A 27,075-nucleotide genomic window follows, 5' to 3' on the forward strand; every position below is an offset into this window, starting at 1 on the left:
TTGTCAGGTTTATTATCCAAAAATAAAGTGCATGGAGTTACTGTCCGCTATATATATTGTTTTTATAGGGTTTGTTTTGTAATATGGGATTTACAGCATTCTGTATCTTATGATAATGCTATGAAGACAAACTTCATTGTCCATACAAAGTTTAGTATGGATGAGATGTGGGAAACACGAGAAAAGAAACAACTGATCCCAAGAACAGCTCTCTGGGTCCAAATATTAAAAGCACAATGCATATCTGTACATTTGAGCGCTAAATACATTCTACCAAACACAGACAGACAGACGTGAGACAGACAGACGTGAGACAGACAGACGTGAGACAGACAGACGTGAGACAGACAGACGTGAGACAGACAGACGTGAGACAGACAGACGTGAGACAGACAGACAGACGTGAGACAGACAGACGTGAGATAGACAGACGTGAGATAGACAGACATGAGATAGATGGATGGATGGATGTCAGATAGATAGATGTTAGATAGATAGATAGATAGATAGATAGATAGATAGATAGATAGATAGATAGATAGATAGATAGATAGATAGATAGATAGATAGATAGATAGATATGAGATAGATAGATAGATAGATAGATAGATAGATAGATAGATAGATAGATAGATAGATAGATAGATAGATAGATAGATAGATAGATAGATAGATAGTGAGATAGATGTGAGATAGATGTGAGATAGATGTGAGATAGATGTGAGATAGATGTGAGATAGATATTAGATAGATAATAGATAGATAGATAGGACATAGATAGGACATAGATAGGACATAGATAGATAGATAGATAGATAGATAGATAGATAGATAGATAGATAGATAGATAGATAGATAGATAGATAGATAGATAGATAGATAGATAGATAGATAGATAGATAGGACATAGATAGGACATAGATAGGACATAGATAGGACATAGATAGGACATAGATAGATTAGATAGATAGGAATTAAGGCCATCAATGTTTGATTACCACCCATGGGACCCCGACCATTTATCAGAAAGGGCTGAGCTGCGGTACTAGCCACATGTACTGACGAGCTGCTGTGCCTGATAAAAAAATGTTATCGTCAAATTATCGTGTCGGGAAAAATAAGAAAACCCTAAAAGAAATCTGTTGGACTCAAATTTAAGTCAATGGGATCCATCAGGATTTCTTATAATATGTTTGAAAACGTCGGTCATAGATGTCATTGCTCTGTTATGAACAGACAGCCATTTAGGAAGGGGTAATCCTGATGGTACAACCGCTTTAATAACACGTTCACTGTACAATGATGTAATATCTGGGTAACTGAGCTGTATTTCATTTTTAGTGTTTTCTATACAGTCTGATGTGTATTTTCGCTAGTGACATCATTGATAGTTTATTAGCTGGACTACAGTAACTAAATTTGCATTAGGAGCTTCAAGCTATGTCTCTGTAGTAGTGATGCCCAACTGACGGCCCAGAGAAGGCCTCAGGCTGGGTTCACATGGAGTTTTTTGCAGGAGAAAAATCTGCCTCAAAATTCTGTGTCAATGGGAGGTCAGAAGCATAAACGGCCGAAGATAGGGCATGTCCCTACTTTTTCCCGCAAGCCGGTTTTTCCAGTCGTGGGAAAAAACACTTCCACTTCCCATTTAAATTAATGGGAGGCATTTTCGGCCGTTTTTTGGCGCGTTTTCCAACGTGGTTTTCCGCGTCGAAAAAAAGTGTCAAAAAACTCTGTGTGAACTGCCCCTAAAAGTTGTGCAAACTGTGCGGCCACACAGGACACCTCATCTGTCACGACCGAAGGGCGCACCAATGGCTCTGGTTGCGTGGGCACAAAACTTGTACCCCCGTTCCTATACTTCATGCCATGGATGCAACAACATTTCCTAGATTATGTATCGGACAGTGTTAGTTGGGCGCCTTATGGCAATGTAATTTGGGCCCTCTATCATTATATTATTTGGGCACTAAATGGAAAACCATAAGACAGGGGCATCAATAGAAGGTACTGCACATGGCACATGGCACAACCAACCTAAGACCTTGCCTGTGTATGTTTATATGTTCAGGCTTTTTATATGCCTGTTTTTTTAGTTTTTTTTTAAAAAAAACAATAAATTTTTGAAGAATTGTTTTTAAAAGTTTTTGGGTTTTTTTGTGGTCTTGCTGCTTTAGCAAAATAAAAAAAACGTAAAACATACATGCAATAAATAATGCTGAGTGAAAAAGTCTGTATGTGCCTATCCCTTGACTCAGTCCTGGTTGAATATTTGCGGCCCTTTGATGGAGTCAAGGGCCACATTTGGGGCCTCCACAATATGTCAGATTTAACAACACTGGTCTATACATTTAGAATACATGATTATATTTTGTGCCATGCGAACATAAGACCGTGGGCATAACTTGAACCTTCTGGGCCCCAGTACAAAATCTGTAACCGAGCCCCCCCATCTACTACTATATTGGGCTGTTTTGTGTTCTGCCACCTTAAGTGCCCTACAACAGACGATGTGAAATTCAATAACCCATCCATTTTGTGTTTTTTTTTGTACATTTTATTTGCATTTGTTAGGTTATGTTCTCACCATGTTTAGTGTGTATGTATGGCATATGTTTCAGGAAATGCTCCCGGCACATAAGCTGAACATGTCCATAGACGTCAATCAGCCCGACAGATGCCAAAATAGTGTCCTTTTGTCATCTGCTGGTCAGGTATATATTGGCAGTGTATACACTTTTCTATACAGTTAGCTACCAATTAAAAAAAATACAGTAAAAATACCCGATAATATTTTGTGCTATGCCAACACTGGCGTAGCTTGCAACTCCTGGGCACCAAAGCAAAATGTGTAACAGTCCCCACCTACAATGCGCAATTTATAAAACGGGTGTCTTATGTGGTAGAGGGAACATCGGACTCCCTTAGGCGCCAGGTCCTAGGTGCGACTGTAAATTCTGCACCCCATATATCTACACCCATGCCTAAGACACGTTTTGCGCTACATTTGTACAGCACAGAAATATCAGCTCGCAGTTCTTAAATACCAGATAGGACCAATATTCTGTCATATTCTCATTTACTTGGTAATTGAATCAGATTACTGTGTTTATGTTCTGAGACCCTCTAGCAAAATAAAATTAATAAAGTGGCTTCTCTCTCCTGTTGTGCAGGCGGAGAAAGGTCCTTTAAGAACATCTTAAAATCTGTTTTCTATTATGAAGATTCCGGCAGATTCGCAGTAAATTAGATTCCTAAGGAAGTGCAGGGGATACACTATACTGACATCATTAAGATACTTATCTATTAATAATTCATAAGATGATGATATATATCAATTATGCCCCAACTCCGTTTGTAGAAAAATGTTCTAATCCGTAATACCATATATATCAAACACAAAAAAATGTTAATATTCATGAGTAGCTTTAATATGAATGGCATGTGAACCTGACATTTCAACCAGTTGGCTAATGATTTACCGGCGAGTACCCCTGATATTAACTTTTCTTGCCAATTCATTTTCTATTCAATTTACAAAGCCTTACCAATGCATTGGCAATCAATTTCAAGAGAGACTGTGAATACAAATTGGTTATAAAGATAAGGCTTGTGAAAGAAAATTGGAAACTGGTCTGGAAATTTGTACCTTTCTCTGATTAGGTTAATGTCTTAAGGAGAAGTTATCTCATGGAATCTCTTTATAAGAAAATTATATTGGGCTACGTTTTGTGTTCTCCCACCTTAAAGAGTACGGTCAGCTGTGTGTGTGTGTGTGTGTGTGTGTGTGTGTGTGTGTGTGTGTGTGTGTGTGTGTGTGTGTGTGTGTGTGTGTGTGTGTGTGTGTGTGTGTTTTAGAAAATACTTATATTTCCCATAAAATAACAATTCTGGAGCATGTGTTGTGCCGTTCCTCCCTTATTCCTCCTGGAAATGCATGAATAAATTGACTACAGGGTGTTGACATCTGCCTTGTCAAAGGGGCGTGTCCCTACAACTTCTGACTCTGTTAGGACTCATTGGACAGTGTCAGATTGAGTAAGATACACCCCATTGACAAGAAGAATGGTAAGGCAAAATTGTCAATCTATTTATACATTTACAGGAGGAATAATAGAGGAATGACACCATGCAAAGTTGTAACAAAAGAGCCTTCGGTATTATTATTTTATGGGAATACAAGTATTTACTAAAGTGATCTGTCAGGAGAGCTGAAAGGTCCTTTTTTACTACACATCACAGGAGAGTTGTCTCATACCTTTTATGAGCCAGAAACCCGGCTATAACAGTTATTTGCTGAAGTGCCGGGAGCAGGACCCGAGTCGATCAATTGATCGCCCCAGGGGCCGCATTCTGAAAGGGGTTGTCTCTAAATAAGCCAACCCTTTTAAGTGTCCAACAAGAAAACATGTGAAGTTCAATGACCCTTCCATCTTTTTACTTTTTAACTTGTATATGTTAGGCTATGTTCTCACCACATTTGGTGTGGATATACCCCGGCGCATATGCTGAACATGCCCATAGAACTCTATAGGCCCAAAAGATGGGCAGGCTTATATTAACATGCCTTTTTTTTATACTTTATAGGAAACACTTTTCTTTATAGTTGGCCACCTAATAAAAATGTTTCATGTTTTTTTAACATGAGACTATGGATGGTGTATGCAACTTTATGGTATACGTCGGGGATTTACGCATGTTGCATATGTAGAGTGTTTCCATGGATATGTGCCGAACATAAACCTGAAACACAATATGAACAGAGCATACTGTATGTATTTAAGACTTTGATAAAGGAATGGGTAGAACCACAGGTGTTGTATTGTATAGAAGCCTATAATTGGTGTTTTATTTATTACGGCATTCAAATTTTAACAATTTTTATGCAACATCTTCCAAGACTTTTTTTCATGCTTCAAGATTTTTTTTTTCTTTTCTAAAAATTACATTTTTAGAAATGATAATTCAGCTTGTGCACAATATTGGGGGATGTATATGCTCTAGTTAAATAATTATTATTATTATTATTATTATTATTATTATTATTTGTATTATTATAAAAATTATGATTTATACAAATACAGTGCCTATAAAAGTCATCAGATTTGTCTTATTTTTCCCCTCTGTGAATTATTAAAAAAGATCAGAGTTTCTAGATAAAATACCCCTCAATTTAAGCAGGATAAACTTGTAGCTAATGGAAATCTGTATACATGAAGACCAAAGAGGATTCTAATAAAATTACCCCTTTCATGACCAAGGGTCATTAATGCCGGTGTCCAGGTCAAATTTTCCATTTTTGATATGCACTTCTTTAAATGATAATATCTTTGGAACCGCTTTGAATATCACAACTATTTTTACTTTGTTTTTTTTTACAAGACTTACGAGGCTTTCATTTTCTAGATTAGTTTAAGTAATTGCGGTTTTAATTTTTATTATTAGCAGACAAATCACTTGAAATGTAAAAAAAACTTTCTTGTAAATGTGTGTGTATATATATATATATATATATATATATATATATATATATATATATATATATACACTGTAGAGCTCTGTAACAATTAGTCCTCTTCTCTCTCCATCACCCTGGATCGCTGTGAGGGGAGAGTGAAGAGGGCTATAAGGCTATATACAAACGACCTTGAAAAAAAAATGGCTGTCAACAACGAATCTACTGTCAGTTTTTCATGGCTGTTTTGCATCAGTGTGTCAAAATTTTAATCCATTTCCCGGTCGTCTGACCGCTTTTAACCGCCATTTGCCATCCATTTTTCACATACATTAAAAAAATGGATGAATTTTATTTGTTAGGGTTTTTTGTCCCAACCCCCTGAAAGCACCACAGTGCCTATGTAGGTAGTGATGCAATACCAATATAGATAGCGCTAGATTGCCCTCATAGATAGTGCCCACTGTAAATAGTGCCACAGTGCCCACATAGTGCCACAGTTCTCCCTGTAGATAATGCCCACATAGTGCCACATGCCGTGCCTACGTAGATAGCGCCACAGTGTCCTCTGTAGATAGTGGCAATATAATGCCAAAGTACCCATGTAGATAGCGCCATTCCCCCTGTAGATAGCACCACCCCCTGTAGATAGCGCCACCCCCTGTAGATAGCAACATCCCCCCTGTATTTAGCAATATGCCCAGTGCAGATAGTGCCACTCCCCGTAAATGGCACCCCCTTCCTGTAAATAGCACCACTGTAGCTCCCTGTAGGAGCGGAATCCCTCTGGCCGAAGATCCCGCTCCTACAGGAAGCCCCTGATGTCTCTGTCCATATATGGACAGTGACGTCAGGGGTTAACTCTAAAAGGGGAATCCCCTGCCAGAGGGGGGATTCCGCTCCAGGAGTAGCCATATATGGATAGTGACACCAGGGGCTTCTCCAGTAGCGGAATCCCCGACACAGATCAATGTGGGAGATTGCTTCATGTCAGATATGACAAATGACATTTTTAGCAAAATTCTAAGTGTAAATCTAACATTGCCCATTCATCGGCAAACGAAAAAAAAAAAACGAGTGGGTGGAAGGCAAATCCTGGTAGATCTGTGATCTGTTAAAAAATTAAAGCTTGGGAGAAAACGTACCTGTCAGCTGGACAATGATCCCAAGTACAATGCCAAGCAACACAGTAGTGGTGAACAACGAGGTGAATACAATGGCTCAACCAAATCGAGTGGCTCTATTGAAAAATTGAAGCCTATACACGTCATCCAACCAACCAGAAAAATCTGGAGTAACTTTGCCAGGTAGGGTCGAAATGGAGAGAAATCTCTCTCAAACATGTGCAAATCTGGTAGAAACTGTTATTATAGGCAAAGAACAAGTCTAAATGGGGTTAAATACTTTTGAAAGCAGCAAAATATATGAAAGTATGTATGTGTGTATGTGTGTATGTGTAGATATATATATATATATCTACATATATATATCTACACATATATATATCTACACATATATATATATATATATATATATATATATATATATATATACACCTACACATATACACACACACATTTCGTACATTTTTTTTATTTTTGTTCAGTTTTATTTGATCAAAACGCAGTAATTTTCTCTTTTCACCTTTTATTACATGCACATAAAAAAAAATTATAAATCATTTAGAGGAAATGAATATGTAGAAGCTTTGAAGTCAGAATATTAAATAATAAAAAAGAGAAATCATTTCCTTCCAAAAGTAAAATTTAGTCAATACAAATTTGCCAAGTTATGCACCGTCCTGATAATTATATTATAAGAAGACATAAAAGAGTTCCAAGATAAGAAACAACATCAACCTGGAGGCCTGCAAAACAAGATATACCTGCCTGCAGAAAATCTAAAAGGCATGAAAAACATTAGCTACAGGAGGGCACAGTGTTTAAATGATTAAGGCAATTTTCCGAGCAGTAAAAAGATATGTCTTTCTATCAAAAGATTTATTTAATTTGCTTGCACAGAAAGAAGACACTGGAAACGTAATATTAAAATTTAATGCAACAATAAAACAATTTGCTTGTTATTTCCCGTAAGGGGCATGTGTAGGTTTAGGGGAAAATCTCTCTCAATTAATTTGATCTAGCCAGTCCTGCTAATGAAAGACTAGAATCCCACTTATTGTTATCAAGTCGGGAAAAGATTTCTTCTGGTGTTTGATGAGCAGGGGAGAATTTATGGCTACGGTGTGTCCTGTTTATCTGCAAAATTTTAATTTATTCTAGATAAAGGTGATATAAAGGGTTATTGAAAATCATTCGTACATAGAAGAATTTATTCACCGCAAGGTCCTAAATTTATTTTAATTGCTATCAAGGATCATTGTTCTCCTCTCATCTTTAGGGCTCATCCATGCGCCGCTCTAAGTTGTAATATGATGCCAATATAAGTGTTTGGGCCCTTACTGTACCTCTGCATGCACCTAATTTCAATCGGAGGCATATTGAGTTTTCCTTTGTGGGATTCCATGAGAAGCTCACAGAAAAAAGATAGTGACTTGCTTTTTGGAATTCTGTATGTACAGAGGTATTCTTCCCTAAAGCATCGCTCTTAGGTGAGAATATCTGGGCCTTTATGGCCACCCATAGAGGTTGTGCAGCTCCGGAATAGTGAGCAGTATGGCCTTTGTGCAATTGGCTAACAACGGGGGGTTACATAGGTAATTAGGCAAAAGAGAAAAAATACAAAAAATTATATCTAGTAAGTGCAGTATTTCGTAAATCCTACGTGAAATATGTTGAACCAGATCAATAAATAAAAAATAAAATATAAAAAAAAATGATTATTCTGGAGCATTACCCAACTATTTTTTCTCCTGGAACATTACCCAACTATTTTTTCAATACATTTAAAGGGGATTGTCTCACAAAGTCAACCCCTTTCTATATTCTCTTAATGGTATATATGGATGCCTTAGAGGTGTATCCCTTGCTTAAGACACTTCGATGAGCAAGAAGGGGTTAACTGTTAACAAAAAGAAGATCTCGCTATGGAGGACTCAAGTATTACATGGACGGCCATTCACTTGAAAGGCCGGTATGTAATACCACGCCTGTTTCCCCCTTGTTGCACCTGCTACAGGGATAATGTAAAGTCATCAGAAAATAGCACCGTAAAGGTGTAAGAAATGAGACCTGCGGTGAGCAGCTCATTACCGCAGTTGGCCACCCAACCGTGCAGGGCAGTGCAGCCGACCACATCCAGTGCACAGTGGGTGGCCAGGGCGCCGATGTGCAGAAAAAAAACAGTATACAGAAGAGGCCACAGCGCTATGGCAGTTAATGGGGTCAGCTGCAATTCCCCTGCACATCTGGGTTCCCGGAAGCGCCTCTGTGCTGGAAATACTTAGAAGAGGACGCATCCCCTTCATTCTCAGGATCGGTGTGGTTCCCAGAGGTTGGAATCCTACTTATCATAAAGTAATGGCATATCCCTATCACTTTATAAGATGGGAATAACCCTTTAATGTTTTATTTTGTTGGAAGATTTATTAAATAATAGCAGACACTAAAAAGGCGCAAAAACTTTTTTCCTATCGCCATAAAATAACTTCTTGACTTTTCTGTGAAAAAACACAAGTATAATTTTCTGAGGAGACGTGGAAACATCAAATGAATACCAATATCTGGTTTTATAGTGACAAATAGCTTTTGGGTCTTGAAAACGTTGAAAGTGCTGTTAATGGAAACTTTTCCAGTTCCCTCCTGTGTTACTAATTAAAAAAATGTTACAAAACAAGAATTGAAAGTCTTACATTATCCCCATCGGTGAAGCTCTTGGTGTCACATAGGCACTTGTAAGGTGAAACACTTGTATCACAAGAATTAGCATGCCCATGGCAATTACATCTGCAATAGAAAATGAAGTAGTTATCTGGAGTTAGTCCTGACATTTCCCTGACAATGACTGTGTAATCAAGCAACTTTTATGGAGACTGTAATGTGTTGAGAGTACAGGCTAAGTAAAACATCTATTATAGGAAAATATAATTAAAATAGCTGCAAAATGCTATTTTCGTTTAGAGAGGTGCGGATAATCTGTAATCCATGTCCTTCAGTCGATAATAAAATAATTTGCTAATTATTATCTTCAACTTCACTACAGTTTCCTGGTGAAATGAAGCACGTACCGCACAGTTCACCTCTCCTCTCGTGGAAATGTTATGTGATTTGTTGCTGCTCCCCTGACACATGCCCTGCCAGCTCCCCCCGGCTACTCTTCTGGATAGGTTCCGTTCAAAAGATAAAGGTTTAAACTCCCTTACCTACTATAGAGCACACAGCTGCTATGGGGCCCATGGTGAGAGGGGGGTTGGCACTAAACTGCTTCCATTCTTGCTTTGACTTAATCATATTGGCTATCTGCAGCCACCATTAGCGGGAGCTCTCTGCAGACAGATGTATACAGCTCCAATTGAGTTCAATACTAGCAGTAGAAATCCATATACATATAACTCCCCCTAGTGCTGGCCAAAATAATCAAATTTATCAAGTAATAAAAAACACAACACAGATATATTGTAAATAGAGAGGCTAATTTCCCAAAATTAGTTTCAGGTCTAACTCGGTAAAATCGTCTATTCTATTCTATTTGGTCTAAATTTATACACCGCAAATTGAAAAACGTGTCTGATTTTTTGTCTTCTGGAACTGCATCCAACCCCATTCAAGCCAGCATTAGTGGTGTCAAAGTAACAGGAACGGATAGAAGGAAGGCTGCCTGCATGGCATTATGGGGAAGCCCGTCTCAGGTCATTGGCGGACCAAATTTGCATTCTAGGAACTCTTCATGTTTTGCATTACAATTATTCACAACTACTATAGCAAAAGTCACTTTACATATAATGTAAACCTGAAAATTCTCTCTAAATTTTGAAAAATTACAGGTGTGATCGCAGCGAAAGTGATGACTTCAGGCTAGCATTTTTCAAACTTGGAGTCTGAGAAGTTTCCTTTATTCTGCTGATGACTGTTCATAGATATTAGCACAGTCTTTCCTATAACAGCAACTGGGGAAGGTAAGTATTTTTTATTTAACACAAAGCAATGTTGTTATTTTTAAATGGTTGCCCAGAACGACTGGGAGGTCAGAGGACTGGACAGTCGCTTTTAAAGGCTAAGTACACCTTTGAAAACATTTTTTTTTTTTAACTAAAATGTGTATTTGTATGTTTGGTGCACTTTTCTAATTACTTTTTATTACTAAAAATTATTTTTTCTTTTTGTGGTACAGCTGCTTTGTATCCTGTATACAGAACAGCTGTATCTAACACTGAATCCTGTATCCGTCAGGTCAGCGGGACTAATTTTATAACTTAGATGTTATTAATAACAGGTGGATTCAGGTCTCAGAGCAAGATACAGCTGCTCTGTATACAAGATACAAATCAGCTGTATCTCAAAAAGTAAAACACATTTTTAATAAAAAGTAATAAGAAATTTGCACCAAACATACTGATACACATTTTTATTAAAAAAAAAAAAACCCACAAAGTTTTCAAAGGTGTACATAGCCTTTATTGTTTTGCTTGCAATACCATGGCTAACCACCTGTAGTGCTATTGAGACTAAACATGTCCATGTTCAACAAAAATAACAAATTAGAGCACCACCTAGTGGTAAAATATTTTCAATACACAATGAACAGAATGGTAATATCCTGCAAGTGTGTGTGTGTGTGTGTGTGTGTGTGTGTGTGTGTGTGTGTGTGTGTGTGTGTGTGTGTGTGTGTGTGTGTGTGTGTGTGTGTCTATTTGCATGAATTCCAAGGTGGGAGATGCAGAACTTCGTACTTTATAATTGATATTATGCTTAGTCAGTTTCTAAGGACTTATTCATAGAATTTATTAATATAATGTGCTCAATATACTGATCTTAGCTTAATTAGCCCTACTCTCGCCTTGTCCATAGTCACCAATTCTACTAAATCTCTTCATATAACTTATATTATACCCAATTTAGCTGCCATGTTCTGTGCACGATACATATTTGTAACTACTTTTTTTTTTAAAAGTGAACCTCTCACTTATATCGGAAGAAGCCGCCACTGTATATGGATTAAGCAATATATAGTGCTGCTACTAAAGTGCTTATGGGCTGAGCAGATGCAATGATAACACGGTCTTACCTTCCGCTGATGGTAATTTCGCGAATTCCATAATACCGATGTCGTAAACTCACATTAGACTCCACCGTGTGATATTGACCAGTTAATTGAATCCGCACTAGAGACGCTTTAACAAACTCCTGAAGATCCCGGGTTTTATAAAAGTCGTTGTAACCTGGACGATGATTTGGTTCTGGTGTCAGAAGGCTTAGGGTCACATTTCCATTAGAGTATGGAGTATCTCTAAAAATAGACATTTCAATTAAAAATCATATCAAAATCAACTAAAAATCCACAAATTGCCCATAAAATCACTTTAATGGCCTATTCTTACAATACATTGAATATTTAGTGACACAAAAATGAAAGAATAACATAAGCAGCATTGAAATTTCTTTACTCCGGCATCCAATAATCCTGAAAGCCTGTTTATCCATTACTTGTTTCCAACACAAAATTGCAGTAAAATGTAGAATTTCCTAAAATCAGAAGGAGAAGATTCAGCGGAAAGAATCAAATGGTAAATTATCTGATGGAAAAAGAAAAGTGAAGTTGTCGATTTGATGTTAAAGGGAATGTGTCATGTATTTAATTTTAGTTTAATTAGAGTTAATGCGGTATGCCATAAATGTTCAGCAGCTTGCGATCCCACCTCTGGAACTTGCACCTATCTCTAGAATGGAGCCACTTGACCTAACCCCCCATCTTCTATTGCTGCTCTCTGGCCACTGAGCTACGAGGTGACCGGAAGTACAGAAAGAGCCGGGCTCTATGAGATACGCTGTTTCTGTAACTCCCATACAAGTGAATAGTCGTTACATGAAACGCGTAGCTCAGCGATCTTGTTTCTGTACTCCCAGCCACCTCGTAACTCAGTGCCCCGGAGCCCAGCAACAAAGGTAGGAGGGGGGTCAGGGGGTCCTTTCCTAGAGAACTGCAAACAGAGCATTGCCTGTGTGTGTAATGTATAGTGTTATTATCCTGCCTTATCTAATTTTCCAGCAGTACAATATAGCTGTCATTAAACCCCCTGTCCCTTTAATGATAGAGATGACTCTTCTATTTCTCTCCCAGTCTACACAGCAAAGCTGACAAGTGAGTTACAGAAAGCAGGAAGTGTCAACCTATTGTGACTTCTCTAGTGGCCATTTGGGGGAAAAAACACAATGTATAAAAATATATATTTATAATAAAAACCTGATTTACATAATGTCATTTTCTGATGATACATTCCCTTGAACATTTTCTTTGGGTCTCTGTCTGAAGATTGTTTGTTTGTCCTTACAAGTTTCTCTTAAACAAACATACATACGATATATATTTGGAATTTGTTATCCAGGAAATGTGTGTTAATATGGCTCTAAACACCAGACAAATATTTTTAAACCTATTGATTTTTAGTTGTAATGTTGACGGTTCTCCTCCTGGCTTTTTTTTTTAATCTTCTCTATGACAAGCTCTGCTAAACTGTATAATAGAGCAATGCCAGGTTCAAGTAGACTAAAAGTAGCATACAATAATGCATAAAACATAAAATTGTAAAAAAAATTGCCACATTTTCAAGTTATGCCATTGTAAATTTACCTGGGAAACTGAAGACAATTCGCAGAATCTGAGTGTTCTAAAAAGCCATTATTATCCATTCCAAAGTCTGTACAATCACTTGCAAAGTATTGCCAATCTTCCCAGGGCGAGTTTCTATTTTTTTTCCTTTGGGCTTTTAAAGCTGTTGGCATTGGGCTATAGAATTGAACAGTAACGTAAAAAATCTAGAAAAAAAGGTAAAAAAAATGAATTACTACAAAAATTAAATAAAATGGAAAAAAAAAATCTGAAGAAAGTCCTTAACAGACCCTAGTCCAAATTCTATCCCCGTGGCTGAATTAATTCTGTTATAGACGTAAAAAAAAAAATTTGTTCGATGTTTCAGACTTTTGAAAACTTTTTGAGCAGGAAATAAATGTAGTGCCTGGTAATAACGATTATTTTTTTAATAAAAAAATATGTTGCTTGGTCTGTGTGCAGATGTTCGTAATGCACTTCAAAGGCTGTTATTTTTGCTATTTTGAGTATATAAGGCATTAAGTGATCAACAGTGAATAATAAAGTATATTGTCCCAGTGGGTGATCAGGCTTGTATATATCTTGAACATAACCCAAGGCCTTTGGGATATTTAATTCACCATGTAATTGGAAATTACAAGAAAATAAAGTGAACTCCTTGTATCCAAATAGGAGGAATCAATGTTCTGCTCTAAAATCATGTAAAAACAAAAACAAAAAAAAAACATGATGGGAAATTCTAAAGAATCAATGGAAATCTTCCAATGATATTCCAAAATGTAAATCGCTTTAATTTGCTGCAAATCAATTCTACTATCTCTATGAATGAGCAAACATTTAAAAATTTGGTGCCCTATTGATTTTCCAAAATGCAAATATTTCTGTGAATCTCGAACCTGGTGAAACAATTCTACAATCTCTAGGGCTGTGGAATATGCTGGTGATCATATGAAATTTCACTAAAAAGCTAACAAGGTAACAGAGTTTCATCAAAAATCAGGTTCAGCTTCTAGATGGAATAGCATCAGTCATCAGATAACAAAATTTTTTTTACAAATTCAGAAATAAGAAACAAAAAAAACAAAATGCAGAGATAATTCTAAAGAAGTTCATGCACCGATATCTACTAACAGTATACTGGTAAAATGGTTTTACACAATTAGAAGCTGCTTTATTCCAGCAAAAAAGGGCCACACCTGTCAATGGACTGTGCCCGGTATTGATGTTCAGCTCCATTAAAATTAATAGGGCTGAGCTGCAATACTGCACACAACCTATGCACTGGTGTGGAAGAACAAAGCCATGCTATTGTGATCATGCCTTAAGTCATAAATGTAATCACGTAATGTAAAAATGTAATCATCCCTTTAAGTCATAAATGGCATACAGTATGAACCAAAGATGCAGCAACTATGGAGTCCGTGGAAAGAAATGGCTAAGCCCTGATTGGTCCCATGCTCTTTGCTTCTGGGTGGCGAGAGCATCCGTAAGATTTACCTCTCCAGAAGAACTGCATTATTACCAAAAACAGGGTGGGGAATTGACCCAATGGTAATGGAAATGGTGTTGAGGGGGAAACAAACAGACCCTTACAAGGGGACAAAACCCAGCACCATAATAAGGCCCTATTTTGATACCCACTAAGGGGGCCCTTCTCTTCTATGTATGTCACTGGTCCTCAATATTACTTTTTGATCCTTCTCACATCTTGGTCAAGCCGCTGCGACTATTATAAAGGCATACATTGACTTGTAGTATAAACTTAGATGCAGCACAAATATGAATTATTATTAAACCACTGCTCTCCCTAATTTGCCCCTGTAGTAGGCTCGATAGTAGTTACAACACTACTAGCTCTGCTAGTCTAAAATGGAGTAAGAATGAACTTGAGCTGTACAAGCGAAGTGCACCAAGGTAGCAGCCCATGCATCTGTGGTAATGGAGGGAGCCTATTCAGGTACCTCATGGGCGGTATGAACTTACATAAAGCTCCGCCTCTTCACAAAATCACAGGGTTCATTCTTTAACAGGAAAGGGTGTAGTGGTATGAGGGAGGAAATGGAAAACTTTGACTTTATTTGGGCCCTCTCCCCCTGGGTCTGTCCTTATGTTCCCATAATCATAAAGACTTTTTGACTATTTTTTCCCCATAGATTTCTGTAATAAATGTTCTCAGAGATCTCATCTATTTACTGTAATTTGTTTATGGCCAAAATATGTAGCAGCAGACGTAATCTGTAAACAGATGTTTATATGAAATCCTGTAGAGTAACTGGCACTGAATAGTTATACTGTGTATTCATAGGATGCAGGCTATAACCATTGTTGACTGTGCAGCATTCAGCGACACTAATTAGCTAAGAATTATAAGAACACTAGTCAAGATAATTATGAGCATACATCATAATCACTATAGGGATATATACAGAAGAAGAGGGAGTTGAAAGATAAAGTATTTAGCTTAGGAAGCTATTAATCTGCAGGAACCGTAAAAGGGAAGCCGAATTACAGAACAAGCACAGGAGGATATCGAATGTACAGTCTAGATGTAAGAAACTTCAAGAATTAAAGAAGACAAATAAGATATTGTTGCAATCCGTTTTTGGAACCCAAATATTTCAATATTAGCTGTAGAACCAGTTTGTTGGTTTGCCTTTTATTTAAGAGGGGGGCGGGGGTTATGCTATGATTTTATTGTTTCTACGGTTGACTAATTCAGAGAACCCAATTTTCAGATACCATTTGACGTGACATTTTCAGTTAATATAGGGGAAAGTAGCCAGAGCAGAGAGAAGCTACAAACAGCACCTCTTTCTCTGGAGGACCAGACATTTTCTGGTATTGCAAGGACAGACCATTGATTTTAGTGTGTATCATGTAATGCTTCATTTTACCTGTGGCTGTGCTGTAGGGAAATTGAACACTTGTGGCCAGGTTATCCTGTATATAGTATGATCCTACAATCATACATTACTCTATACCATCTACTTTATCTCCTACTGTCTATAGGTTAACTTAGGGGGCAGATATAAGAGCGTACTGCATGACTTTCGGATCAGACTACACACAGTGTGTTTTTGTAGTCTGTAACAATGGAGACACATTGGTAAGCATAGAAGTTGTATACACACAATTTTTATTTAAGACTGATTCTTTATCAATTTTAGATGCATTGAATCAATAAAGAAAAACAAATGGTGGCAAAAGTGGACAAACCCTTTAACTTAATATCCCAAAAGGTATTGGGGATTGTTAACAGCTGTGCTCATTACCCTTACAAATTGATTATAATTTTGGAGGTCATTCATGCCAGTCCAACCCTCTAGAACTTTCCTTCTAATTATTTTCACGTTCCCATAGTCACTGACTAGGCAAGAAGTACCTGGAACATTCCTTATGGTATATCCACATATGTCCTATTCTTGAGATGACTGTGTTTATTGACATCGATCCCCTTTTCCATAGGTCATCATTTCTTTTGTCATCATTACAATTATCCACATAGAATGCAGGTATTTACACATTGTACACCCCTGAACATTACTAAATATCAACATTTACTCTCCCAGTCGGCTAAAAGTGCCTAATCAAGATGGCAGACAGAAACTGGACTATTGTTTTTAAAAACAACTAGACAGAATTTTAGGGGGTGTAGAAAAACACTATTATACTGAGGGAGAGGTTAGGGTGTGAGGCATATGATGTAATGTGTCAGCTGGAGTTTTTCTTTACATTATACTGTAGATAAAAAAACATTTTAATGAAAATGAATGAGAGATTGTCAGAACTCATCCATAGTGCAAACATCACTGAAGTATAATCTCCAATTTCTGCCCTTCAGAGAGTAGTGATTCTCCTTGCTGAGATCCAGCAAATCAGGAATCTTTAGTGCAATGCTCCCTGGGAAAAATTATGCAAAATAGGTCTAGCTATTTTGCATAAAATTCATATCCAGTAATAGTATATATACCCTGATTGGGGTGCAACCGGGTTGTAATTTTTGCTTATTTTATAAAATGTATGCGAATATATTCCCACCCTCTGTTTTCTAGATAAATCTAGAATTCATACAAGAGCATTGTGCACTACAATATGCTGTATATAAAGTTATTTCGTGAGGTATATATTATGGGGTTGATATTTCACCTGATATTGTCCGTTGGTTAAATCCACTGTTATATTGAGGCCTTTGTCAAAGTCTGATGCAGATAAAACCGAAGAAATCCATGTGGTCTGAAGATCATTATCATTCATGTAAGACACTGGGTGCGCATCTCGATTTAGCCTTAGAACTTTATCCTTTGTTTTGTTGTAAACCCCATTCGGGAGGCAAGACCTTCCTTCCAAGGGGTGAAGACGTGGGTGGCTGCTAGGACACCTGCATTCTGACTGAATGGGCACGTGAAGAAACTTTTCGGAAAACACTTCCAGGATTTCTCTGTTGAATAGCAAAGCAAGGTTATCCAAGAAATGAATCTGCACTGATAAAAATGAACGGCTGATAAGAAGGCAAATTTAGATCAATGCATCTTGTAATTAAAGAACTCATGAGTTTAGAGGTGAAAGAAGAGATGGTGTTATAACTGGTGTGATACAGTAGATCAACCGCTGGGGTCTGTGAGGACAGGAAGAAGAAGTTAGCCCCAAGACGATTAAATCTTTACCATCTTTACATGGCTGCTCAGTGGTGGATTATCCACACTAGAGATTTTCATCACCAGAGACGAACAAATTTTGCAAAATTACTTTCGGGTCCAATTCATTTGAATCGGCCAACCGTTTCTATTTATTCTGAATAGATTTGACGCAAATCTCGTGTCTGACTCTTTGAAGTCTTCTAGCACTGTATCCAACCCCTTTCAAGCTCTTAACGCTAAGCCAACATTAGTAATTTCAAAGTGACAGCAACACATGGTTAGAGGGAGGGATAACCGCAGTGCATTTCGGGAAGGCTGCCTGTAATGTATTATGAGGAAACCAGCCCAAGGTCATGTGGTACTTAAATTACAATCTCTAAAATGGTGGCCAGTGCTCGCCAATGGCTGCCATTTTGATGCAATTCATGTGGCCCGAACAGCAAATGTTTCGAAATTTTCCAAATCTGAAACATTTGAGAAATTAAGACCAAATTTAATTCTTGTACAATCGATTCGCTCATCTCTAGTCACCATCTCATGAGAAACCCATTCAAATAAATGAATGTGGGAACTGACCTTTAACCCGTTAGTGACCGACCCATCGTGTTTTTACGTCGGTCACTAACGGGCCTTATTCCGATGCCATAGACTTTTTACGTCGCGGCATCGGAATAAGTAAACAGAGCAGGGAGCTGTCAAATATCCCTGCTCTCAGCTGCCAGAGGCAGCTGAGGGCTGGGAGCGTCCCTGCTCTGACGGGTGAGATCGATATTAGTATCGATCTCACCCGTTTAACCCCTCAGATGCGGTGCACATACGATCGCCAAGTGTCTGTGTCTCCCATGGCAGCCGGGGGCCTAATAAAGGTCCCCAAGTCTGCCTGGAGCGAATGCCTGCTAGATCATGCCGCAGGCATGACCTAGCAGATGCCTGTCCGTGTTAAACGGACAGGCAGTAATACAGTGCAATACAAAAGTATTGCAGTGTATTATAATAGCGATCGCAGAATCGCATATTATAGTCCCCTAATGGGACTAGTAAAAAAGTGAAAAAAAGTTTAATAAAGTTAATTTAAACAAAAATGTGAAAAAAATTAAAAACCCAGCTTTTCCCCTTACAAAATGCTTTACTATTAAAAAAACAAAATAAAGTTAAAAAGTTACACGTATTTGGTATCGCCGCGTCCGTAACGACCCCGACTATAAATCTATTACATTATTTAACCCGCACGGTGAACGCCGTACAAAATGTAATAAAAAAACTATGGAAATAATGCTGTTTTCTGTGAATCCTGACTTTAAAAAAATGTGAGAAAAAGTGATCAAAAAGTCGCATCTACTCCAAAATGGTACCAATAAAAACTACAAGTCTTCCCACAAAAAAAAAGCCCTCATACAACCGCATCGGCGAAAAAATAAAAACGTTACGGCTCTTCAAATATAGAGACACAAAAACAAATAATTTTGAAAAAAAAGCGTTTTTACTGTGTAAAAGTAGTAAAACATACAAAAACTATACAAATTTGGTATCGCTGCAATCGTAACAACCCGCTGAATAAAGTTATTGTGTTATTTATATCACACGGTAAACGGCGTAGATTTAAGACGCGAAAAAGTGTGGTGCAATTTCAGGTTTTTTTCTATTTCCCCCCAAATAAAAGTTAATAAAAGTTAATCAATAAATAATATGTCCCCCAAAATGGTGCTATTAAAAAATACAACTTGTCCCGCAAAAAACAAGACCTTATACAGCTATGTCGACGCAAAAATAAAAAGGTTATAGCTCTTGGAATGCGACGATGGAAAAACGTAAAAAATGGCTTGGTCATTAAGGTTTAAAATAGGCTGGTCATTAAGGGGTTAAGACACGTTGTATGATGTTTATATTGTATGACCATGACGTAATAATGGCAAGGAAAACTTAAAAATCTACCCAAAGGGGTGGTCCTCTTTGGATAGCCTTATACTACACAGGTCCCCGAAATGATTATCATCATAGGGTGCTGGGACCCAGTAGGGATTTGTTGTAGTTTGTGGGGGAGCCAGGAGCAGGTTTTCCATTTCTCCTCTGTGATAAAGCATTACATGGTGCCAATTAAATCAATGGGTCACTGATTGGTCACTGATTGGTCAGCGTCATACACTCCTCTGTACAATGCCCACTTGGTCAATAGTAAAACACGTCCAGTTGTCCATTAAGAAACTAATTAGCATAAAGCTAAAATCGCTAATAAAGTGGTGAAAACAGATAGTTTTTTTTTAAATAAAAAGCATTACTGTCACCTACATTATAGCGCCGATCTCCTTATGTATGAGATAGGGCACTTATAATGTGGTGACAGAGCCTCTTTAAGGAAATTTCTGTTTGGCTAATGTTATTAAAGGGATTTTGCAGGACTTTTATATTGATGGCATATCCTTAAGACAGGCCATCAATATCAGATTGGTTGGGGTGCCAAGAGTTGGATGGCCACCGATCAGTTAAGTGAAGGGGCCACGGTGCTTCGTGTTCCCCACATTGGCACAGTAGACGCTTTTTTTGTAGTTGGTACTGTAGCCTTTTGCAGCGCAATCACGTTCAAGCGTATGGGACTGAGCTGCAATACCAAGCACAGCCATTACCAAATGTACGGCGCTATGTCTGGTAAACATGTATGGGATGCAATACTCATCAGATCATCGGTGAGAACAGTGAGAATGTCAAAAGTCTGACCCCCACTGATCTAGTATTGATGGCCTACCCTAAAAGTAGGCCATCAATATCAAAGTAAAAAAAAACATAAAAACAGGCCATACTTACTAAATGGGCAACTTAACATCAGTTCCCAACAGGAGGCAGACAAACGACAAATGCTACATAGGGGGGAAAGTGCTCAGGTACAATATGCTAGTGATATTAGGGGAGCGGTTGCTCGGTGTCCATATCAAAGTCCCGGACAACCCCTTTAACAATTTGAAGCGGTTATTGCCGACTCTTGACCATCCAGATTTTCGAGAAGTAGCTAAACTGTTCACTCCTCTCTAATCATAAGATTTTCTTGACTAATATGTATATGGAAACCCATCTAATTATATCAATGAAGCACAGGTTTACCAAAAATTTCGAAGGTTTTATAGCGGGTGCCATCTTTGCACATGATAGGTCCATTTTAGCAAATATTTTGAAGAAATAAATTGTTACCTGTTTGTAAGTGCCTCTTGATACAACCGGAAATCTTGCATCCTTCCAATAAACTGATCGGAACCTGGAGACATACAAGACATGAACACGTTACTTGAGGTTCATCCAAGATTTAGTTGTCGAAAGCTCGAGGCTCGTACATGAGTAGTTTGTGTCACCAGTAACTAATGAGAACAGAGCCTCATTCTTTACTATAAAAGTAAGATTCCGATTTTCTGTGAAGAACGTTTTGTACTATTCTTTATTCTGATTAGCAAGGTGGTATGGCGGCTGCCTCATTAGGCTGAAGTAATGAGCCGATCTGGCTGCCACCTTTAATTAGTGAAGAGATAGGTACGATTGTTCTTTAAAGACGTAACGTAAAAACTAAAGTGTTCTTCAATTCTAAGGGCCAACATCATGTTTTAAAGCATTTTGAATTCAATTAATCATACACATTCAATAAAAATATTGTTGTGATACAAACACAAGAATTCTGAAGCCACCCTAAAATAAAGGACGTGTCCATTTTCAAATAAGTTCTGCCGCTTTAAAGTAATAGACCTGCACAAATATAAGTTCTAATACAATGCTATATACCTTAAACACTCTGTACACATGGGTAGCCACCATTAGGGAAGTACAGAAGGTATTGCAGTTAGGGGTTCAGGCTAATGATTTCAAAAGAGGGGCCACACTTGTCTGTGAGTTGCCACCTGTCTCCAAAGGGTCACTGCATGGGGGCCACAAAGTTATATTTGAATGGGCTAGATTATTGTGCAAAAATTACGCCCATCAAATACAGTATAGTATAGGCCGGAAAGAGTGCATATAGATATTATTCCCTCTTGCGTTCTCTCCAGAGGGGCCCTACGGTTTACGCAATGGTTGTATGAGAAGGGGGATAACCTGATCTTCACGCTGCATATCGGTCTCGTTTTCCCCCAAATCTTTCTTCTTCAGAAGCCAAGCAAATTTACAAAACGGTGTGCAAGTTGAAGGATGGGCGATGTTGAGTGGAGCCAGGGTCTCCATCAGGGCAGTACCGGGGCCCACCCTCTGGCACCGTCCACCGCTGATGTTGCCCAAAGTTAATTTGGAGAAAGGAACGGGCCCAAATTAATTGTAGGGCTCATTCCCTTCTCCAAAGTAACTAATGCTGGGCTCTTCTTCAAAAGACTTTATGGGGTACAGAAATTTCTAATGGCGGCACTGGGGGGAGCCACAGGGGCCACGACTATTTGACTGTATAGGACCCATATATTTTAATTGGTGGCCCTGGTAGAGCCCATATACAGTGTCAAAAACTTAGTTTTAGCCATCTTGATCTTGGAAATATTCATCCTCCATTGTAGGGATGAGGCGGCATTCTCCTAGGCTTCTCAACCTGTGGGATGTGCACATACCATGTCTCTAGTGATGGACTTCTCAATCTTTTTCTACTGAGCTCTCACCAGCCCAAATATGATAATGGCTTGGCCGCACCATTAATAGTAGTCTATGGCAAAATTTAAAGAAAGTATCTCAATTCTGTCTTTTGTCTCCTGAACCTAGAATAACATTAAGGGGGTTGTCTAGGATTTGGAAAAACATGACTGCTTTCTCTCAAAGATAGCACCACACCTGCCCATGGGTTGTGTCTGATATTGCAGCTCCACTCCATTGAGGTGAATGGCACTAAGCTGCAATACCACAAACACAGAAGGATGCAAATATTCAGCTAAATCAGAGATTGGTGAAACAAAGAAAGACCTGTACAGCTAATGATCACTTCTGTCGTCAATGCCTCCGCAGCCGTGTCTCCCCAACTGGTGGACGTCTCGGCTTTACGATTTGAGACGTACTGCTCTAGGAGTACTTGCACTGTCCCCATGAATGCTTTAAATGGTGTAGTACAGTGTATAGTCATAGCTTTTGGGGAACTTTGTTGTAGTAGGAAGTAATAAGAAATATATTTTATGTAAGGCTTTGTTCACATCTGGGCTCCGTTCATGGGTTCCGTCTGAGATTTCCGTCAGGGGAACCCATGAACGGAACCCTGACTGAAACAAACAGAAACCATAGGTTTCTGTTTGCATCACCATTGATTTCAGTGGTGACGGATCCGATGCAAACGGTTTCCGTTTGTCACCGTTGTTTCAGGGTTCCTTCGTTTTGACGGAACGAATAGCGCAGTCGACTACGTTATTGATTCCGTCAAAACTACGGAACCCTTAAACAAAGGTGACAAACGGAGACCATTTGCACCGGATCCGTCACCATTGAAATCTGTGGTGATGCAAACGGAAACCTATGGTTTCTGTTTGTTTCAGTCAGGGTTCCGTTCATGGGTTCCCCTGACGGAAAACTCAGACGGAACCCATGAACGGAGCCCTGACGCAGATGTGAACGAAGTCTAAAATATCACTGTAAAATAGTAAAGATAAATATTAGAACCGTGCATGGATGTCTATATGGTGTATGCCTAAAGCTGTCTATATGGGGTTTGAAGTTCTAAAACAATCAGAACTGAGAAGATCATTTACAGTTATATAGTGACAAAAGAAAAAGAAAAGAAAAAGCGTGAGGGAAAAAAACCAAAAACTGAATCAATTGACATTGAGATGATAACTGGACAGAGATAGTTAGATATGAGAAAGATAGATAGACAGACAGACAGACAGACAATGATAGATAGATAGATAGATAGATAGATAGATAGATAGATAGATAGATAGATAGATAGATAGATAGATAGATAGATAGATAGATAGATAGATAGATAGATAGATAGACAGACAGACAGACAGACAATGATAGATAGATAGATAGATAGATAGATAGATAGATAGATAGATAGATAGATAGATAGATAGATAGATAGATAGATAGATAGATAGATAGATAGATAGATAGATATGAGATAGATAGATAGACATGAGATAGATAGATATTAGATAGATAGATAGATAGATAGATAGATAGATAGATAGATAGATAGATATGAGAAAGTGATATAAAAGCTTGTAAGTGTTGTATGTTATATGTTGTAATCAGGACCTATGCAGAGGAATGCTTCCAGCACATGAATACAATATTAATGTCATCCTGTAGCAGATAGAAGTGTATGCGTACCATTTATACTTTGTCCAATTGTTAAAAAATTCTCTGTAGCCGGTTCATAAACAGGATCAATAAGAAATCTGGCGTCAAAGGGTGTTAGATCTTCTTCAGGTCCATTGATGAAGAAACCTACTTTGGTATAGTGCACCTGTCACAATAAAAAATAATCCAAAAAATATTAATATAGATATGCAACCATTAAACACTTCTTGATGCAAAATCTACTCACTAGGGTTTTCCAACTGTTACAATCACTTGCTGATTGGTGGGATCCTCCACCGATCCGCAGAACGAAGGGACTGCAGGGCTAGATCAGCGCTGTGGCTGGTTCAAAGCTTTTTCTGCCCAGCAACGCACAGCCCCATTTACTTGAATACAGTTGTGCATCGCTGTGCAGGAAAAAAATAATATTAGGCTACGTTCACATCTGCGTCTGGGCTTCGTTCCGACCTTCCGTCAATTTTCTGTGGGAACAGAGCCCTGACTGACATGAACAGAAACCAGGGGTTTCCATCACCATTGATTTCAATGGTGACGTATCCGGTGCCAATAGTTTCCGTTTCTCTACGTTCTGCAGGTGTTCCGTCATTTTGACGGAATCAATACCGTAGTGGACTACGCTATTGATTTCGTCAAAATGATGGAACCCCTGCGCCACGGTGACAAACGGAAACCGTTGGCACCTGATCTGTCACCATTGAAAAAAATGGTGATGGAAATGGAAACCTCTGGTTTCCGTTTGTGTCAGTTAGGGCTCCGTTCCGACGGAAAATTTCGACGGAACGTCGGAACGGAGCACTGACGCAAATGTGAACACAGCCTTAAGTGTTAACTAGGGTACAAATTATCTTTACATTTCTGGACAGTCAGTATAATGGGGACAGGAGGGCATTTTTCTGCCTCTATGTGGACCCCAATGTGTTTGGAAACCCCTTTTTAAATCTTGCATTTACCCCTGGATCTTAATGTTATGACTTATCCTAGCTATAGTCCATGACTTACTACTACTGACCCATATCTTCTATTTATTAAAATCTTGGCCTAAACTTAATAATTCTCTGTGGATAGTGATTTTTTTTCATGACGTCTTTGCATCAAAGCTATAGGGACAAACATCAAAAACTATCCGTGATACCAGTGGAAGAGACGTCTCTTTCCAGACCAATGTTATATCTCGGATCATGATAAAACACGTGAGCTTCAATGCTTCATGCATCTCTCAAAGATCAATCTTAGCTGCACATCAAAATTAACCCCTTGCCACTGCAGCCATTTTTTGTTTTTTTCATTTTTGTTTTTCTTCCCCGCCTATTTTGTGGGCTAGAAGGGAAAAATAAACTGCAATTTATATATGGTTTCTTGGGTTTTGATTTTACAGCATTCACCGAGAGGTACAAATGACATGTTAATTTTATTCTGTGAGTAAATACAAATATGGCGATACCAAATTTGTTTTTTTATCTTTTATTACGTAAACTACCTAAATTACAAAAAATTTGATTTTCTTTTGCCATATTTTGAGATTTAATAACTTTTTGTATTTGTCTATAGAGCTGTGTACGTTTTTTTTTTTTGAGAGGCGAGCTGTAGCTTTTATTGGTACCGTTTTGGGGCACATATGACTTTTTATTCCATTTTTTGGGGGAAGTAAGATGATCAAAAATCAGCAATTCTGGCTTTTTTTTTTTTCTTTACACCATTTGACAGGTTGTGGGCTAAATAATGTATAATTGTGATAGTTCATACTTTTACGGTAGTGGCAACATCAATTCTGTTACCCTTTTTTTTTTTTTTACATTACTTAAGGGGAACAATAGGAATACGGTGTGGTTTTTTTTAACTTTTTTTGTTTTACTAAACTTTTTTTTAACAATTTTTTTCAATTTTCTTTGTTCCATTAGGGAACATGAACATACACTACAATACTTATGCATTGCAGTGTATTGTGCTTTTAGCACCCTCCTAGGCTTCATTTGATCACCAACGTGGCATACCTAGTTCGTTTATTAGGCCTCCAGCCTGACATGACAACCATTGGCACCCTGCGATTGCCGGTCGGACGATGGGCTGGCAGAAAAGCCTCCCCTGTCTAATAGCTTAGATGATATGGTCACTATTGACCGCTGCATCTAAGCAGTTAGATGGCCGGGAGCAGAGTTATCTTCGATCCAGACCGTTAGTGCAAGGTGTCAGCTTTAATATACAGCTGACACCCGCGGCATATTCATAAGACTGAGCCTGTGAGCTCCTTACTCGCCATTTTACTGGGGGTCAAAGAGCAGTCCCAACTTTAAATATAATTCTGCTTTTAAGCCTAAAATTATGTACAGATGAATTTAATAATATGTTTTTTTATAGTTGTTGAAGTTCCAGTTCTGTGAAAGAACCCCAAGTCTCCTGTTACCCTTCTTAGCCAGAGAGTTAGAGGTTGTCTGGGCATGGGGTGGTTTTTCATACTGTTGACCTATCCTGTGAATAGGTCATCAGTATGAAAAACGGCCCCAGGCACAGACAACCCCTCTAAATTCTAATCTATCTGCTTGCAGCCACCACTAGGGGGAGCTTATGAGCTCACTGTATACTGTTTTATTAATAAGTTCAATGTATATGCAGTAAGCACCTAAGCTCAAGAAGGCACTGGGATGAGCTCACTAAAGACGGATTTGTTACTGAGTTCAATGAGAACTGTTGCATCAAGCTTCTTAGTAAAATGAAAATGAAAGGGGCGTGGTCATCGCAGGAGCGGCACAGCCCCTTTCATTGTGCGGATTTGCTGGGATTCTGGAGGTTGGACCTCGACCGCTTATCAATGTCTAAGTCCCGGCGAACCACAGCCAAATGTCAACTGCAAAGCGCAGTTATAAATGAGTTTTTATCTTTTATATAGTTTAATATACTTATTTATTGTTTTTGTTTTTTTTGTTATTAGATCTGCCTTTGCTTAAATGGGTACAATATTAAAAGAAAACACAAATTAGTGAACCCAATTTTTTTATC

The 27,075-nt window shown here is 38.3% G+C and overlaps 1 protein-coding gene across 1 annotated transcript in view; it reads right to left on the minus strand.

Annotated features, from left to right (window-relative positions):
* The window catches only part of USH2A (usherin), a 593,484-nt gene that overhangs the window by 539,199 nt on the left and 27,210 nt on the right, over positions 1–27,075 (minus strand). The window contains exons 3-8 of the mRNA XM_075863335.1: positions 24,091–24,226; positions 20,998–21,061; positions 17,327–17,618; positions 13,202–13,386; positions 11,639–11,860; positions 9,267–9,360 (exon numbers count right to left, since the gene is read on the minus strand). Of these exons, the coding sequence (XP_075719450.1) occupies positions 9,267–9,360; positions 11,639–11,860; positions 13,202–13,386; positions 17,327–17,618; positions 20,998–21,061; positions 24,091–24,226 (993 nt within the window). The remainder of the gene's footprint in view (positions 1–9,266; positions 9,361–11,638; positions 11,861–13,201; positions 13,387–17,326; positions 17,619–20,997; positions 21,062–24,090; positions 24,227–27,075) is intronic.

Source organism: Rhinoderma darwinii, chromosome 4, assembly GCF_050947455.1.
Source record: "Rhinoderma darwinii isolate aRhiDar2 chromosome 4, aRhiDar2.hap1, whole genome shotgun sequence".
NCBI classification, from domain to species: domain Eukaryota; kingdom Metazoa; phylum Chordata; class Amphibia; order Anura; family Rhinodermatidae; genus Rhinoderma; species Rhinoderma darwinii.